Genomic DNA, 19428 nt, shown 5'->3' on the forward strand with positions numbered 1-19428 from the left:
ACAAATATGTGTGTGCGTGGGCAATGTGTGTGCTGTTGTTGGTCCTTTCAGTGCCTTCGAATTTCACAGTAGCGATTAGCGGTTGTTTGCTTCTTTCCTAGCGTGTCTGTGTTCAAGAAGTGGAAAGTACAGCAGCAACAGCGGCAATACACCAGAAAGGTCAGTGAGGAGCAGAGCAGAGCACCCACGCAGAGAGCGTGGCACGAGACAATCCGGAAGGGGCGGCACGGAGGACCATAGCCCACAGAAAAGAGCAGCAACACGGCAAGTCACGGCGGGCCGTCGGTGTGTGAGGGCCAGCCCTCACGCGGTGCAACACGCCACACCCAACAGGGGAAGACAGACAGACAAGCAGAGAGAGAGAGATGAATGGATGCCGTCAAGAGGCACTCACAATCAACATGGCCCGTGAGCATGCGGCCACTCCACGGAGGAACACTGAAGGAGGGGATGACAAGGGAAAAAAACAAGAAGCAGCACAAAACACACGGAAGAAACAAAGGACAGGCGGGAAAAGCACCGCCAAGAGCCACACCCTGGCCGGCGACACCACACCAGCCCTCACGCACACACACCATCGCAGTGCTGTCAGTCCTCAAGTAAGAAGATTCGGCCCTCCACACAACAAACGCACACACCGCCAGCAGTCACCCACCAATGGACAAGGAGAGACACACCGCCACCGCCTCCAGCTCCATCCCACGGCCAACAGGATACGGCCACAGCCCCGCAGCCGACAAACACAACGCACACGGAGCGAGCAATCACCCAAAGAGCCACACGCAGAAGCGGATCCTCACCCAGCCATGACGCGGAGCCTCGGTCCACGCGGTCACACGGAGCGCACTGTTTCCCCAATAGAACTTATCCTTCGTTCATCCCTTAAAGCTGCTTCTGTTAGTGATGGGCCTTAGAACACAATAGAAGAAAATGGACAATGCAGTAGTACTGCGACAGCGCCAGCCACAATTATTCTCTCATACCGGGGCAATTCTCCAATTATGCCTCGTACCCACACAATCAACACACTATATAAAAACCACCCAATGTTTTTCACCAGAAAACAAACAACCCCACTCCCTCCCTAATTTCTTCTGTCACTGTCATGTTCGATAGCGTTGGGCATTTTTGGCATTCGTGTGCGGTGCTGCCGCATGGGGCTGGTGTACCCGCACCGCATGCTCAGACACAAGCATCCAAAAATACATAAATCCCACAATATTTTTTACCATAAATCAATCTGTCTCGTTCACTTTCAATTTCCTAATCCATTTTCCTATTATTATTATTTTTTTGCACACTTCGGAGAGATTCGTCTCTTCTAAAGTCTCTGCACGATATTGACACTTGGTACTGGCGCACCTTCTCCCTCCAGAACGCCGCTATTTCATAGTGTTCCGCGTCGGTTTTATGATTGGAATTGTCGACATCACATCTCTGCCAGTCGTTCATCGGCGTGCTGTCTGCCTGCTGCACATAAATAATCTCCCACGACAATCCTTGAGATGATTCCTCCCATCCCTCAAAATATTCCGCCAGGCACTCAGTGAACTGCCTCACAGTGCTGGCGGTGGTGTGGTGCCCACCCGCCGTAGTCATCCGCAGCGCAACCAGAGTCATTGGATTGGACTCCGAGAAAAAAAGGCGTCCGCCAGCAAAAAGTTTGTGGCTCACGGTTTGTACAGCACCCCGTACTTTATTTTACGGATCGTTTTTTCATATTCACTCGGCAGCAAACCTTCATCTCCCTTGGGATGCGGTTCAGGGGCCAACTTCAAAACGCAGGGCTTTGCTTGACGTCCTGTTGGTGGCTCAAACTCCGTGAGTTTCGTCGCTATTACCCTGAAAAAGGCACTCTCCGTGAACGATTTCAAAGCAAACCATCCAAAAAATATGGGCAAAATATTATCCTTCGACGCCAACATCAGCCTCAAAAAGCCATTTTATTCTGTTACACTTGGGAAGCGTTCCAATGTCCGTTCCTCGAGGCAATCAGATATCGGTGCATTGAAAAGGATCACACCACCTGCGTATATTTCCCGAACAAATTTCACAGGCTTGTGGGACGGATCCTCAGAATACCATGGCGACTCACCTCCCCGTGAAAAGTGCTCCTTCACAGTTACCTCGTTGATCGATTGCAATGCAAACTTCACCGCTCCGCAGCGTTCATTAAACGCCTCCTCATCAAAGACGTGACGTGGAATCGGTCCCAAAAGATACATGTGTTTTTCGACCTCTTTCCAGTATTCCGCTTGTTTCTCTGCAGTCTCATCACGCGTTATCCAGGCGCACATCGCCTTCACATCCATCTCGTCGGGGCAATTCACGATGATTCGCGCGGCTCGTAGTTGCTTCGCCCACTCATCATAGTTGGTTACCTTTGGGAATGACACCGCAATCATGCCCCATCCAGAAGTAGGCGCAAAATGTCTCGGTGGCGGCGTTCCCTCCTTTGCCACATCGTAGATAATATACACATTCCTCCCATGCCCCCTCAAACTTCTCAACTCCGAGATGCATATGTCCTCATCGCTGTATCTTGTCACCGCTCGGGTGGTCTTGTCAAACACGTACGCGTCTCCTCCACCAAAACAGTGGACTACCACTTGGAGTTTCTCGACATCGCAGTGCAGCAGCTGGTAGAGGAGGTACGAGCCGGCAGCCACCGATTTCCCGATCCCGGGCGTCCCAATCAACACACGTCGCTCAGGCGTAAAGTCGGCCCCGCCGTGAGGGTTGAGCCACGCGGTTAGATCGCCCTTGACGACCTGCCACACTCAACCCACCCCACAGTTTACAAAAACGTCCTTAGGAAGATCCCGTATCGTATTCCGCGAGTACGGCCATCCCTTCTCCGAGACGAGCACCATCAGCATGGGAGGTGTTGCACCAAATTGCTGCACAGCGTCATTCTTTTTGATAGCGTCGTCAGCTTTCTTGTACGTCCATGACTGTTCTGGCTTCCCCTCATGCACCCCCATTCCCATCCCCGTTTTCTTTCGCTCCACGCCGTCCGGAAGTTCCACCGTATGGCTCCGCCTCGCATTGTGCACAGACTCGTAGCATCCCTCCAGTTTCTCCGGTGCGCTCGTCGTCGTTGGGTTCCTCGCCTCCTCGGCAGCCGCATCCAATAAATGTTTGGTGGAGTTATGAACAGTTGCTTTTACCTCCGCAGCAGCTAATGACCGCCCCTGTGGATTGTTGACACCCTTATCGCAAAGCTTGCGTATATCCTCGTCGAACGTCACTTCACCCTTTGCAGCTCGCTTCATACTCAAATAATGACCTGATGCCTGTATTTCGTTCAATGCTCCTTTATCACGGATATACTTCGTGGAATCCTTGAAAAACTCCTCCAGCAAGACATCCCGATTGGTGTCCACAATGCCCCTGCCGTCCAGTTCCCTCGTAAGAAAGTCGTTCAACCTCATTTCATTGACGCGGACTCTTCCTTTAAACAGTACATCTTCGATCGTACCGGAAATGGTAAATTTCATTTCTTGCGCTCGTCTTTGCCTTTCTTCTGTCAGTATCTGAATGAGAACTCTGTTTGGTTTTGCCTTTGGAATGGGAGTGACCGTATCCTTTCCTTCATAGTCCTTCCATTGTTCAATCGAAAACACACCATTCTCGTGATGAAGCTTAGTAATATCCTCCAATAGAATTTTCATCTCATCCAACTCTCTTTTCATCTCTCGGTACTCTGTTAAATTAAAAATAATTCTAAGAAGCCGCTGGTCTTGTACGTAAGCATCCGGCTCCTGAAGAAACACCTGCATCGTCACGTTGTGGTCTTCATCAACGGCCGCCAAGCGGCCAAAATAATTCCAAAGGAAATCACTCAGCCTCATGTCGGTGCTGCTAGTGTTTCCCTCCTGCAGAACGTCCTCTACGGTGCTGCTCATGGTCCACTGCGGTCGCCGCGTTCCCTCCACCCCTCTGCGAGTTGCAGCGTCGGAACCATCGCCGGAGATGCCGCCTCGAGGTGCCATCACAACACCCGTGCGGTGAAGCATCCCACTCGCACCGCCCAACTGCGGCCAGCAGGTGCTGCCAGCTCCAAAGAGCAGTCGCGGCCGTTTCATCCTGCAGTCCCAATGACGTTGGGCGTAGCACTCACACGGCGGGGTGGTCGGTGCGCCATGCAGCCACACTGCGACGTCTGTCGGTGAAACAGTCAAGGCCCACCACCACACTATCATCCTTTTTTATTTTGTTTTATTCACGTTGTCTGTCCGTTTGCACTATCACTAGCACAAAAAATAAGTGCACAACTTCACAGAGGAAAGGAACAAAGAGAAAAGGAGGCATGATCCCACCGTCCGCCGTGGGTCAACGCTCTCCTCCACCCACAGCCATTGCCGCGCAGGGGACCGCAGTCACATCGGAGAGTCAGCACCACAATGCGCACCACACCATCGTACACGGAACGATGGTCGAGACGCAGCCACGCATCGCCCCGCTCCATTTTCCCACCTCTCAATTATTGCCTGCCCGCAAAAAGTGGCAAACAGAATCGGAGTGCACACAAACCCAACAATCCCCCTCGCTCGCTGAAGCACATTATTTCGCTTGGAGTGACAACATTTGGGAACACACCAGCAATAGCTGGCTGCACGGAATTTCCCTGCCAACCCTGCGAAGAGACACAACAACTCTGCGCATTAAAAGTGACAGCCCCTCGGTGTTGCCCGCAGTTCACATGGCAAGAAGAATTCCACGCACGCATGGTTCCGGACCCCGTGCTGTTTGAGTGCACACCAACAGAACGTACAAAAGAATTCGTGCGCGCAGGATGAAATTGATATAATTGAAAGCGTCAACCTGCTTTGTCCAACGACGTTGGCAAGCAGTCCCACACAATCCAATCAAAGTAACACGCCAGACAGAATGGCGTCCGTTAACAAAAATAAATAATTGCGCCAATGCAAAAAGCAGCAGGGATTTGGGTTCTGCATCCAAATTCGGAGACGACAGTGGCATGAGAGTGTGTATGTGTGCAAGACCTTTCGTGGGACGGCGATCTCCAATCCCGCCGTGCCGTGACACAAAAGAGCAAGGAATGAAAAAAGGAGCACACTCTCCAGCAAAGGAGTGACGGTTGATCAGTCAACCCCCGTTTCGTCTCACATGACATCCACATATGTGCACTCCACCTCAAATACGTACCTCCCTGGACGCCGCATGCATGACGTGTGGTTTCGTCACTCGCAATTTGTTCTTCCTCCCGCAAACAACAAAAAGGATGGCCATGGCGCAGCTCCACTCAGGGGAGGCAAATCGGGGCAGACACGGGTGGAAACCAGAGACCATACCAACAATAAAAAAGGAAGGTGATAACTCCTCCAACCACAGAATCGTGCAATGTTGATCCCTCTTCTTCTAAATTGAAGACCTCCTCAACAGAAAAAGACCAATAAACACATGTGCAGCACAATATCTCTCGCTGCCCCGCGTTAAATCTTACTTCCCATGAGTGCCACGGCGGTGGTGCCTGCGTTACATCGGGAATAACTCAAAATATCAGGCACCATGCTGTGGAGAGTGGATGCTTAACAAACGTGCCCACGTTAGTGCCCAACACAAAATGACATCAAAAAGAAAAAACTATCCGCGACTCAAGCTACCCTGTGGCCGTACTAAAGCGACACTGAGACACGTGTGTAGAAATGCAAAAAAAGAAAAAAGAGGAGGAACCACAAGAGTGATCAAAAGAATGCACCAGTATATATATACACAAAGAAATACATCATTCCGCATACTTCTTCTTTCTTTCTCTTGTTGTTCTTCCCACGCAACACCAGAAATGCGAAGAGTGACAGGCATGCCCTCCCACACAGTCATCGTGCAACAGGAGAGAGAGAGTCACTGCAGGCACCCGCACAAAAATAAAAACAAACCAACAAAAACCAACAATCAATGACGCTGTCGGGGCGGAGTCCGATGGGTGGCTGCTCAGCTGCACAGCCGTGGCCCCCACGCCCTCCCTCATATCAGCCAGCAACGCGCACTCACAACCTCCAGAAGGTGACGCGTCACAGAAGGGCTTCATCGACTGTTTTCCCTAACGCTTTCCTGAATGCATCCTATGGCCCGCACACAACCACCATCGTCGAGCACGTCCTCATTACTAAGTACAGATATGAAATAGAGAGAGCAACAGCCCTCATATTCGGTGCTGCAGCGGCGGGCGCAAACACATACACACGCACACACGCACACACACCCGTTACGCATCCGCCCAAGCTAACATGATAGCTCGATAATCCGTTGTCGTCAATAATCGATAAAATAAAATAAAAGCAACGAAGCAATCACCCAATCAATCTATGAATAATGGAAAGAGAGAAGATACCTGCCAGAAGCATCTACGTCATGCCGCATCTGCGAGGAGCTTTGTGTATTCTCGCCGCGCAACGGTGCTGTTGAGTGGCGGAGCCTTTCCACCACAAAAAGGAGGAACTGCGCTAAATTTTTCGTCAAGCGGAGCATCTTCACCTGTCCAGAGAGCGTAATTAATGCTGCAGCTCACACTGGATGCACGGTCGAACAGGCTCAGTACGTCTGAGCGGGTGTCACCGCCATGAGCTGCAGCTGTGCTGGTGGTCGGTACAATGACGCAACGGTGGTGCCTGAGGCGTACGACGATGACGCCATGTCGTGCGGCTTCTGCGTCTCTTCGTCGCTCTCCTCGTCATCGCGCAGCAGCGCCTCCAACCCACCACGCCGCGGCTCACGCAGCTCCTGCCAGTGGCGGTCCTCCGCGTACCACACAACGATGCTGTACACAGTGACCGCAAGCACCACAGTGGTCAGCAGCAGCACGATAGCCGCGTACGCCCTCGCACCGCCGTCGCTCGGCGCAAGATGGTTGGCCGCGCTCATCACGCACAGCGCCGCAAGGAGCACAAAGCTCGCCGTCTGCATCACCGTCAGAAAGGCCGAGCGCATCATGTTCGTGAAGGCAACCACGCCCGCACCCGCAAGCAGCACAGCCGCCATGCAGAAGTACTGGACGTCGCAGCCTCCCACGGGCGGGTGCACAGCCGCAATCAAGCACACCACACACAGCACCGACAGCTGGAACACGCACCAGTACACGTAACTGCCCCTCATGTTCGTCAGCATGCCGCCGTACATCCGCTGCTGCACTGCGGGGTACCAATACCCGACGGGGCAAAGCAGGCGCTCGTGCAACGGCTTCCTCGAAAACTGCCAGTACTTCGTGAAGCTCGCGCCCACGTGGCGGGCAATCAAGTAGCACACGCCAGCAGGAAACGCCGCACCGTACAGCACGCCAACGACACCAACCACGCGGTGCTGCACGCGAGCGTCGGGCATCGCAAGTGCGAGCACGGAGCCGAAGAAGATGCCGAGGTGCATCGCGTGCGCCACGACGTACGTCAGGCTCGGGAAGCGCATCGCCGCCCACGCACTCGCCGCGTCCACGCCGCGCCACCGCTGGAAGGCGGCCGTCACACCGCAGTGCACGCACCCAAACGCAGCGGCAAGCAGCGCGTTGCCCACCACCATCCACAGCGGATCAAGGGCAGCGAACACCGACAGGAAGTACGGCAGCGCAACGGTGCTCGCACGCTCCTGCGCCGAGGCGCATGACATCCTCGCAAACACGCCGAGCGCCTGCATCTCCAGGATGGAGCCCAGCCCGCCGGTCACCACGACGCCAACAGCCGCCGCACCCGCAACGACGCCGGTGATCGCCGAGAGGGCGCTGGCAGCGGCGGGCAGCGTGTTCGACCTGATCGTGAAGGACCCAAGCAGCACACCCTTGCAGCCGCCGGACACTGTCGCAGCGTCGCAGCGAATGACTAGCGTCTCGTCGGCAGCAATGAAGTAACCCCGGTGCACGGGCACAGCCAGCTCCAGGACGGTGGACGGATTCGTCGCATTGCGCACCCACGTCGCGTTGCTCAGCATTGCTCCCCACGGACCGCCAAACCCGCTCGGCTGCGCAGTCGACACCGGCACAAAGCTCAAGTGCGTGCCGAGCTGCGGGTCGCGTGCCCACCGAAACGGCGGCGGCAGCGCCACCATCAGCCGTGTCGGGACGGCGCTCCCACCGCCGCGGATGTCGTTCTGCGTCAGGCTCCCACCAGCCGCCGTCGTCGTCACGGCGAGCGTTGGGCACGCCACGTCGCTCCACCACAAAGTGCTGCTCACCGACGCCGTCGGGGTCCGCGTGAGCGGCAGTACCACCGTCTCCGTCACCCGCTGGGTCTCCGTCGGCCTGTAGTGCGTCGGACTGTAGTGCGCCGCGCTCAGGCTCGGCGTCCACGTCGGCGTCACGCTGCGCGTCGCCGTCAGCGTCGCCGTGTGGCTCAGCGGCGGCATGCCGGGCGTGCGGTTGCACCCGTCCACGTGCGGCAGGTAAACCGGCAGGCAGTCGCGCCCGTGCCCGCCCTCAGCACAGCGGCAGCGGCACGACCCCGACATCGCCCTCGTCGCAGCAGCAAAGCAGCGCACGTCGGCGTCGCACACGCCACACGCCACGGGGCGGAATTCCCCGATGATGCCGGCGGACCTGTAGTCCATCGGCCGCAGCACCTGCCCGTTGAGCGTCAGGCATCCCACGACGAACCTTCGGCCGGCGCTCTCGAGCGCAACGGTGCCGTCCATCACGACGGGCCCGCTGCCGGCGTTCCCGTGGAGCGTCAGCGTGCTCTGCACGAGTTCTGCACGGCGCGGGTACGACGGCACCGACAGGAGCCTGCCGCTGATGCTGTTGCCGCGCACCGACAGCCACGACCCGGACGCAAACGACGCCGACCCCCGCAGCACCAGCAGCGCGCCATCGGTCAGCGCACCGGCGTTGTCGTTCACTACGACGGCGGACGCGTTGGACTCCACCCCGCTGTCGAACACCAGCCCATGCGCGGCGTACACCCGGCTCCCCGACACGCGCAGCACAGCGCCCCCCGACGCAACCACGCGCGCACTCGCGTACAACGCAACGTCGCCACCGAGCACAGCCGCGTCCAGCGCGACACCGCCACCGACAAGCCCCAGTACGGCGCCGTCCACCACCACCGTCCGCCCACCAGTCATCACGGCCACGAGGGCCACGCCGTACACAACCAGCACGGACCGCACGAGCCGCAGGCCCGACAGCACCAGCACCGGTGCGTACGGCGAGGACTGCGAGCCGGGAAGATACACAAGCGGCGTCGGCCTCGCGGCAACCAGCAGGGAGTCCGTAACCGTCAGCACGGACCCCGCAGGGAACGTGCCGGTCAGCACAAGCGCACCGTTCAGCGCCTCCACATCGCACACGGACAGCTCCACCGGCCCGCCCTCGTCGCTCCCCGCCGCCCTTGCACCGCGCAACGCTCCACCGCCCATCACGTACAGCACGGCACCGTTCAGCAGCGACACGTTCTGCACAACAATCCGCACGCCGTCCCGCGCCATCCACGGCACGTAGAGCACCGGACTCACGCCGTCCAGCACAACGTGGCGCAGCGTCACCTCGCTCGCGCCGGCAGGCACAACGAACACCGACCGCACCGTCACGCCCTCGCGGACAAACACGCTCGACGCAGTGCCCACAGGAGGCGGCAGCGCGGGAGCTCCCACAGGCACGCACGCCTCGCCGTACCCGCCGCTGCTGCACGCGCACACGCACACACCGTTCGTCACGCTTGCAGACGCAGTCCCGGGCGCGTAGCAGTGCGTGTCCCTGTCGCAGGCGTCGCACCCAGCCACGTCGATGCTCCCAGCGTCGCCAAAACCAGCCGCTGCGTACTCCTCCGCCGTCGACAGGACACGTCCACCAGCGTCGTTGCACGCCACCCTCAAATGCGCCCCAGCCACAAGCGACAGGCTCATCGACAGCATCCGCGGCAGCAGCGCTCGGTTGCGCACAAAGCTCAGCGTGCTCCCAGCAGCGGTCACGGCGCCAGCGGCGTAGAGCATCTCCCTCAAGACGCCGTCGTGCACGTTGCCCTTCACCAGCAGCATCGACCCGCCGGCCAGGCTCACCGCCGAATAAAACGCCACCGCGTAGTTCTCCGTCGACAAGAATTCGCTCCGCACAAACGCCACAGCGGAGCCCGACACGCTGACAGCCCCACGCACAGTCACCGCGTGCTTGCACAGCAGGAAGTCGCTGTCAACAAACGCCACCACGGAGCCGCCACTCGCCGCAACACCGCCCTCCACCGACACGCACAGCCCCAGCGCCGTCTGCACCGCCAGCCCGTCCACGTACAGTGCACCGCGCGACGACAGCGCCACGCCGCCAACCACCAACACGCCAACAGCGTCGCGGAACACCGCCGCAACCTGCGTGCGCGCGATGGTCAGCACGCTCCCAGTCAGATTCACGTTGTGCACCACGAGGCACGCGGAGGCGTCGCCAAGGCCGTAGGCGTCGCGGTACGCAACACGCCTCTCTGCAATCAGCACCGAGTCCACCACGGTGACGCGCGAGCCCGGCGGAAATCGGTTCGCCACCACCACGCCGCCGCCAGAGCGCGACTCAAGCCCGCTGATCAACACATCGGCGCGCTGTCCAGCAGTCGGGTCGGACAGCCACCCAACAACGTACAGGCTCGCTCCGTCCACAAACGTGCAGTTCGCCAGCGTCACGTTGCGCACGCTCCCTGACATCAAGCCCACGTCCACCACAACGTCCGCCGCAAAGGTCACACCAACGTAGCACGCCACCGACGTCCCAAGACCCGCGCTCACCTCCACACCCACACGCACGTCCTGCACGCACAAGTCGGCGCCGTCGGTGCTCGGTGGCTCGGGAACAGCAACGGGCAGACACGCATCGCCGTGGCCGCCCTCAGCACACGTGCAGGCGCAGCCATCACTCGAGGCCGTCGATGTGTAAGGAGGAAAGCACGACGCCGCGAGGGCGCATGGGCCGCTGCAGGTCAAAATGGTGGCATTGTACACGAAAGGAATAACGTAGTTCGCCTCCTCCCCGCCGTTCACAGTGTTGCACGCGGCAACAATCGCTCCGTTTGTGAGATCGCGGGAACTTTTGGGTATCAGCAGCACTGTTGGCGAGACTGTGCTGGACATGAATCGGTTGCCAGACACAGACACCGTAGAGTCACGGAGATTCACTTTGGGATAAAGAAAAGCAAACGCTTCCGATGGGGATTCACGGCAGAGGTTGCCGCTCAACTGCAGCCAGGAGTTGTAGAAGATGTTGGCGGCAAAAGTTGAATAAAACACAACCGAACTTCCCTGCATGTCGTTGCCCTGAAACACAACCGATGACTGGGACTCCACACGTAACGCCAAAATTAGTAATAAAAAGTACCTCAGCGGCCTCGAAACAACGTTGCCTCGGATCACCACGGCAGAGTTGTTCAGAACACTCAGCGACGAGGATTGGCTAGACCCTTCAAGATGTATCAGCGTACCGTTAGCGCCGGCCATATGAAACGTGTTGCCCACCACCGCAAACACGGAGTGCCACGACACCCTCAGCGAGGATCCAACGACGTAAATGGCGCTCGACGATGCCGTCACGGTCTGAAACACATTGCCGCTCAGCACCACCGCGGAGTCGTTGCTGACCGCCAGTCCATTCATCGCAACGCACGACGGCCTCCTAACGCCCAAACAAAATCGAGGGATCAGCCTCGTGACCGTGAAGCGGTTCCCGCTGATCGTGATGTTCGTGTGCGGTGGAAGCACACCCTCCGGGCTGAGCAGCGCGTCATGAAACCTGTTGCCGGTGACGACGATGTTCAGCGACCCCACAGCGGCGTACGCGTTGCCCAACAGCACCAGCACAGCGCCGTCCCTCCACGTGCATCCATCAAACGTGATGTTCGCCACGTCGCCCGTCATCGCCCCAATCAGCACCGTCAGGCTCATGCCGCCCCCGCTGAACGTCACGTTGCGGTAGCACAGCCACGACAGCCCGCCGCCCACAGCCTGCGCCACCTCGGGGTACACAATGTCGCTGATGCACTCACCAAACGGCGGCGGTGGCGGTGTGCGTGGTGGCGGTGGCGGTGGCGGTGGTGGCGGCGGCGGTGACAGTGGGCCAGCAGGCACAGGCGCCGGGACGCACACATCGCCGTGCCCTCCAGCAGCGCACTGGCACTTGCAGTCAATGACCGCCGTCGTCAGCGGGGCAAAGCAGACTACCTCCTTCGTGCACCCCCCGCACGCGGCAACCATCGTCACGTTGGTAATGCCGTTCAGCTCCAGTGCAGCCGCCGTCGTCAAAACACGTCCCGCGACCATCAGGCACCCAGAAACGAACCGGTAGCCGGCGTCGGCTCGAGATAGCAGAGGTCCCGACAACCCCGTCAAGCCCATCTTGCAGCCCGTCAGCGTCAGCACACTGCTGTCGTCAATGATAAAAGCAGTGGATTCGGATTCGTGGAACATCGCACCCACTCCCACGTCGTTGTCGCGCCAATCCAGCCAGCTTGACTGCTGGACGGTCCACGAGTCGTCTGCAAAGATGGCGTTGGAAACGGAACCACTGTTCCCCACCACGCGCAACACGCTGTGATCCGACACGCTGAAGTTTTGCTTCTGATACAAGAAGCTTGTCCCGGAGGCCATTGTATTGTTGAGCAGTGCAAAAACAGAGTAGTCGCGGACACTGAGCCCGTGCACGTAGAACAGGTGTTCGTACCCATCAAGGCTGCAGTACCGCACGTACAGCGAGCTGCCACTCACCAGCGTCAGCGTCCCGGTCGAGTACAAACCGAACCCACCATACTTTGATGCATGCGCCTTGACGTTGCTGAATAAAAGCGAGGACGCAGTCAACACAACGCCGTCCAGCGTCACTACGCTCAACCTTTTGCTCACAGTATCCGGCAAATTGACCTCAGAAGACTGCACCGCGTCAACCTCCGTGACGGCAATGTCGCAGTGCTGCGGGAGGGCGAGTGCAAACACAACAACAGAGGACCGCCGCATCACCGTCTGGCTCACGCGGATCAGAACGCCGGATGACTCGGCCGCCTCAGCTCCCCCAACAAACTTCAGCGCGGCACCCTCACGGAATGTGCACCCACTGAGCGTGATGTTGATGGGGAGATGCAGCGGCATACCGTTGAAAAAAAACTTCAGCACAGCACCCACGCCGTTGAATGTCACACCCACGTAGCAGTGGTGCGTCTTCCACATGTTCAGCGTGATTTTCGTCAGCGTCTGGTTCACCACGCAGCTCGTGTCACCGTCCACGGCTCTCTCCGGCAAGGGCGGCACAACCGTGTCGGGCACCTCAAAGGGAAGACACAATGCGCCATGCCATCCGTCCTTGCAGCTGCACGAGCACGAGCCGCGGTCCACCGACTCCGTCCCGGGCATGTAGCACGCCGCGTTGTCGTTGCATGTGCCGCACCTGAACACCACCACTTCCCCAGGAAACAAACCGTCATACAACACCTCCTCATCGCCCTGAAGGTTGCACCCAACCACAAACCGCGCGGGTGACTTCAGAACAATGCTCGATGGGAAAAAATTGGCAAAGGAAACCCCCGAGTCCACCTGACGGTTGTTTGCAAGCGCCACGGTAGTGCCGCTGCCCGACAGTTTAATTTTGTGCCAGGAATACGGAATAGTTAATACTGAAACTGCGCCCACGACGTTGCCCTCCACACGCCATTGTGCACCACCCTCAAGTGTCACCGATCCGTCCAAGTACAAAAGGGCGGAATACGAAACCTTCGTTCGGCCAACAAAGTCGCAGTCCGCCACTCGCAGCAGCCCAGCGGAGCTCACGGAAGTATCACCAAAAACATAAACACCATTGACCGCGCTCATTGTGTTGTTCTCCACAAAAAGGTAGCCGCCATTATTCACTTCCACAGCGTAAAAGCAAACAGATGATTCCACACCCTCATCTTCCTCCGTTGTGATCAGCGTATTTCCCTTCACAATGACCCCGCCACCATCAAGAACAACAGCATCGGAGAAATAAACTGCGTACCTACTCCCCTCGATGCTGTTGTCAAGCAGCAGCAGCAGCGTCAAATTCGCACTGAAGTAAAAATACAGAAAAGCAATGGCGTGGCTCGAAGTCGTCACAAGCGTACTGCCCGCCACCAGTATCTGGGATCTCGAGCCAAAATCACCCCTAAACTCCAAATCACCAGCATCCAAAATCGAGGAGACCACGCTCACGTGCACGCGTGCACCACTCCCCCTGATCAACAGGCCCATGAGGACGCACTGCAGCAGCGTGATGTTGAGTGTCTGTTGTGGCGCGTCGAAGCTCCACAGGTCCAGCACGATCGCGGCGGTGAAGGTCACGTTGACAAAGCACAGACCACGCACACCGGGATCAGGATCGTCCACAGAGCTGATGCTGCCACCGTGCACGCAGCGGACCTCCGTGTCCTTCGCGTCAGGGAGCGGGAGCGGCCCAAGGCCGTCCGGAACCGCAGCTGGCAAACACGGGTCACCGTAGCCGCCAGCAGCGCACACACACTCACAGCCACTGATGCTGCTCGTCCTCGCTGCAAAGCACACGGCGTCCACAGTGCACACGCCACAGTCCAACACCGTCACGGGCGTCCCAATATTGAGGTCGTCTTGGTAATCAGTCACAGGAGAGCCTCTTAGCTCGTTGCACATGCCGTAGATGATCGGGTGCGTGTCGGACGGTGGTGACCAATCGTTTGTCATATAAGTAAAGGACAAGAACGAGCCGTGCGTGAATTCGTTATGTACTATCGACCAAACACTCCGATCGCGAAACGACACGCCGTTTTCCTTAACCACGTACACAACGTAGGCGGTGCGGAACTCGTTGTTGCGGTGCACCAGCCAGCTGCCATCAGCCACGGTCAGCATGTTTGCAATGAGCATGGCAAAGCCGAGACGGAACGTGCTGGACACAATCTGAAGCACGCTGCCGCCATCCACCGCAACATCCTCAAACACACACGCACCCTTGTAGAATTCGTTGCTCGGCGCACTCCACGAGCTGTTCTGTATGGAAAACACGGAGCCGCCGCCAACACGCAGGTCCGACGCAAGAGCGTACATCACGTGCGTCCGCGAACTCACAGCGCAGTTGTCCATGTAGAAGACGCTGGACAGGTTCGCGCCGAGGCCGCGCTCCACGAGGATCGCAGCACACGAGCCCCCGCCACACAACAGCGTCGACCGCGTCATGACAAACCGCGTCGACAGAAGCCGGACGCCGTCCAGGACAAGCGCGGGGCCGTACCGAAATCCCTCGTAGTCAAGGGTCGTCGGCACGTACTGCGACCCGCCAACCGTCGCGCGCAGCGTTGAGTTCGCCAGAAGCACACTCGAGTTCGGCGGCATCGCGCCATGCAGAACGATCGTGCCCTCCAGCGACGTCACATTCGTCATGTTGACGAGGGCGTGGGGCATCAGGCGCGCCGTGCTCTCGCTGAGGCCGCCAATCCGCAGCTGCGCGCCACCCGCAAGTACGCAGTGGCGCAGCGTCACGCTCAGCGCGTCAGCGAACGCGTCCATCGAGCGCAGGTCCACCGTCACAATGATCGGCCCGCTGAACACCACCGAGTCGAAGCACGCCGTCGCCCGCCCGCCGCCAATCGTCACGGACTCCGTCAGCGTCACGCCACTCACGCAGTCCTGTGCACCGCCACCGGTCCTCGCAGGCGGCACGTCGAACGGCATGCACGCGTCGCCCACACCGCCGGCGCGGCAGCCGCACACGCACTCGGTGAACGACGCAGTCAGCGCATCGAAGCACGCCAGCGCTGCCGCACAGCCATCGCACGGCACCACGCTCACGGAGGGCAGGCCGGCCATGCGGTAGTCGCCGCTGCTCTGCAGCACCCGGCCACCGGCACGGTTGCACTGCACCGACACGGCGCCGCTCGTGATCGCCGGTCCGGAGACAAGCGTCGCGCCGGTGGCAGCGCAGCGCGCAATCGACACGGCGCCGCCGCACAGCGTCAACCCCGACAGCGACGCCACCGAAGACGCCTCGCCCACCGCCCACACGTCGCGCAGCTCCATCCACCCGCCGACACCGGCCGTCCCACCGTCGCAGCGCACCAGCGAAGACGCGGCAGACCCCTCGACGCCCACAATGCGCAGCACCGAATCGGACACCGCGAGGCGCTCGCCAAGCACAAAGCCGCCGCCACTGCTCACTACCGACACGTTCGTCACGGAGAACACCGAGTGGCTCCGCAAACTGAGACGCGACGAGGACGCCACACGCATCGCGGACGCGGTCGGACCGCCCGACGCCTCCAGCAACACGCCGTCAAGCACCACCGCGCTCGACAGCAGGTCCACACCGCCGCCAACGTGCACCGCCGACCCTCCCGCATGCAACGACCTCAGCACAGTGTTGCTCACACGCAGCTGCGTCTGCAGCAGCGACGTCGCGTGCAGCACAAGCGGCGACGCCACCGCGTCCGTCAGCCCGCTCAGCCGGGAGTAGCGCATCGGTCCCGCCGTCACAATCGTCGAGTCACGGACCGTCACGTTCGTGTGTGCCGGCAGGTTGTGCACAAACACAAGCGAGCAGTAGCTTCCGGACAGCCCGCTCACGCTCACCTCCAGGCTCCGGTCACTCGCCGGCTCGCCGCTGTAGCCCCGCACGTGGATCTGCGCACCGCCATCGCACACGCAATTCCTCAATTCAATGCGCAGCGCGCCGGGAAGCATCGCCGCAACGTCGAACACCACAGCCACGCCGTTCGTGATGGACACGCCGTCCATCAGCACCGTTTCCACGGCGCGGCCAACCGTGATGGCTCTGTCCACCGTGCCGCCCCGCAGTCGCAACACCACCGCATGCACTGCGGGCATCCACGCCGCAGCAGCAGCCAGCGCCAACGCCGCAAGCAGCGCCACACGCACAGCCGTAATGGCCCTGCGCCGCACACGGTGCCGGCTGCGCGGACACGCACCCTCCGCAGACCACATCCACAGACACAAACAGGTACCAAAAGGGCTGTCGTGGTGTGTCGCACTCGCCCCGTCAACCATTCTCCTGCTTTCAAAATCCCTTCCTACAGGTGGCAAATCCAGAGACAAAATTCCGATAGATCGCTATACCACTAATAATCCTAATACTGCGAGTAAACCCTAAAACCTTAGAACGATAGTTGTGCTGGTAAAGCAAAAGTATCTCTAACTGCACGGTCAGAAAAGGAACAAAAGGAAGCAACCACAGTAACCAAACACAGCGGCACACAGAGGCATCCGGTCAAAGACAGTCCCCATCAAAGCACAACCACCGACACAAAGAAGCGCAGAAGCAACCACGCCGTTAACGCCATCGCTCTCCCACCGCTCACGCAGCTCCACATAACCAACATGCAGAGTGGTAAGATCCCTGCAAAAAGAAATACAACCACTGGCACCGCTCTTGCAACCAAATGGTTCTACCACAGAGCAGTCCCGATGTCGTGAAAGACGCACAAGGGCCAAGACACACCCACGTGGCGGCGCTACAGCCAGCGGCCATCAAGCGCGCCAAAGGAAGAAATGGTGATATGGAAGAGGAGTGGTGAAGAATTCGCCGTTCACCAGCAGCAAAGTAGTCTTTCCTTCCTCACGCGGGTCGGCACTGCACAGCGAGCAGCGGCACCATAAGCGCACAACACACACAACAAGGAAGAAATAAGCACGGTAACGGCACTCAGACACGGGGGACAAGGGTCCACGTCGATCTTGCGGTCTGTTGACTCATAGACGTCCTGTTTTTAATCACGCCACTGTCCTGCAGTTCGTCAGTCGGCAATGGACTGAAAGGAAAGAAAGATGGAGAGAGAAAGAGAAAGTGCCGTCCTCATCGATCTCGGTTGGATGTGACACCGGTAACGTCATCCCCTCAGATTGCCCGCAGCAAAGACTGTCACCGTCAGCGGCGGTCAGCATCTTCCCTCTCCCACTGGGGCGCCACTCCACCGACGCCGTCGCTTGCTTCCTCCTTCACCAACACAACGAGAAAGCAGCACCCACACGCAACCGCCAGCACCGAGTGCAAGAGGAGCAACCAACTACACTGCAATACCTATATCGCGTAAGTGTCTCGTGTGTCTGCCTACGGTCACAAAAAAAGAAAAAAAAGCATCTGAGGACACACACAACCACAGCGGGGTGCCAGAAAAAACAAGCAGGATGACTGGTGAAACGCAACACTGCACGGCTGCCCACGCCGTGGCAAGCCGCGGGACAAATGCTGGAAAGTAAAACAAAAAAACAAAAAAAAAAAAGTTAAATCCGTCTTCCATTATGCATTCACCCAAAAAAAAAAAGAAAAAAAAAACTGCACGCTGGTGCGTTTGTTTCGCCTGGGGATAAAAATAAATAAATAAATAATATACACTCGTTACAGTCGTTTAAATCCCCGGTGCCCACACGTTATTTATATTCCACTGGGACACCCGGCGTGTTTCCTTGCCCCATTCCGTCGTCTCTTTTATTAGCCGGCGCCATCGGCGTGGCACACAATGCCGAGAGCACCGATGATCACCTAAAAAGGGGGAAAAACCACTGAGTAGATCCCGTAATTGTCGGACCAAAAAAAAAAAAAAGAAAAAAACCCGAAAAAACGCGGTGCTGGCGCTGGGAGAGCATGCTTCCACATGGAGAAAAAGGTCTGCGCAGCAAAGGGAATGTAAAATAAAATTAAAACCAGATAAAATGAACGGTGCATCCACAGAAAGCGGCAATTACTTAAAAGAGTGCGTCGACAGACGCATATGTTCCCGCTGGAAGCAGGAAGTCCTCACCGCGATTTCTCAGTAAAGGGCCACAAAGGCGCAAAACCCTAGCAGCAGCAACTGCGACACGCCCCCACGCATGGAGCCGTCACCTTTTCCTTTTTTGCCGCCATTGTTTCCTTTTTAGTTCACCGACACTCAGTGGGCGGTTGTACAGAAAGACGTTCGTCACTGTCACATCGCTGCTGTTGGTGTCTCCCTCGGCTCCACCAAAGTAGAAATGTGTGATTTCATGTCCCAGCGCCCCAAGTATCGTTATATGCTCTGGGCTCCCCACAATCTTACCATCCACGTACACGGAGCCCTTGTTGCCGTCCTGCAGCATGAGCGCCACCTGGTGTTCTTTCCCCGGCTCCCAAGTGGTGTTCGATGTCGTTTTCTTCCCATCAAACACCGTCTCCCACGTTTTATCCATGCTGTGCGACAGTCCAATGAACTTCTTGCCGGCACCGTCCCCCAGACTCGCACCCAGCAGAGGAGTGCTCCCCTTCGCAACCTGGAGAATGGTCACCGTCGCCACAAGGGTGAATCTGTGGTTCACAAAGCTGTACTGTCTGTTATCCTCCCGGCTGTTCACTGGCCATGTTGCCATGGACCCAGGCCCCGTGAACCTAAACCCATTTTTGACCTTCGCTGCCTTCGTCACGGATGCATTCACGCAACGGTAACCGTCGATCCACGTCTCACCATTGGCCAAATTGGACAGGAATCCAACCAGACCAGTCGTGGG

At 58.1% G+C, this 19428-nt stretch overlaps 2 protein-coding genes and 1 pseudogene across 2 annotated transcripts, besides 6 other annotated features; all 3 read right to left on the reverse strand.

Moving 5' to 3' along the window:
- Positions 1 to 3586: part of a sequence feature (areas not merged during assembly with more than two copies in the genome that could not be assigned to a particular haplotype) that runs on past the window's edge.
- On the reverse strand, positions 1236 to 3500 carry Tc00.1047053507835.60 (annotated as a pseudogene).
- Positions 3587 to 4504: a sequence feature (haploid, Esmeraldo-like haplotype).
- Positions 4505 to 19428: a sequence feature (areas not merged during assembly with more than two copies in the genome that could not be assigned to a particular haplotype).
- Positions 6200 to 6229: a microsatellite.
- On the reverse strand, positions 6559 to 16956 carry Tc00.1047053507835.70 (dispersed gene family protein 1 (DGF-1), putative; the record flags this gene model as incomplete). The annotated part of the gene is made up of 1 exon (XM_807486.1): positions 6559 to 16956. The coding sequence occupies one exon, from the start codon at positions 16954 to 16956 to the stop codon at positions 6559 to 6561; it is 10398 nt and encodes a 3465-aa protein (XP_812579.1).
- Positions 11968 to 12024: a microsatellite.
- Positions 18273 to 18298: a sequence feature (AT_rich).
- On the reverse strand, positions 18787 to 19428 carry Tc00.1047053507835.80 (trans-sialidase, putative; the record flags this gene model as incomplete). The annotated part of the gene is made up of 1 exon (XM_807487.1): positions 18787 to 19428. A coding segment is annotated over one exon (642 nt), but the record flags the coding sequence as incomplete, so codon positions are not given.

The sequence above is a fragment of the Trypanosoma cruzi genome, genomic scaffold (assembly GCF_000209065.1).
Source record: "Trypanosoma cruzi strain CL Brener 1047053516473 genomic scaffold, whole genome shotgun sequence".
NCBI classification, from domain to species: domain Eukaryota; phylum Euglenozoa; class Kinetoplastea; order Trypanosomatida; family Trypanosomatidae; genus Trypanosoma; species Trypanosoma cruzi.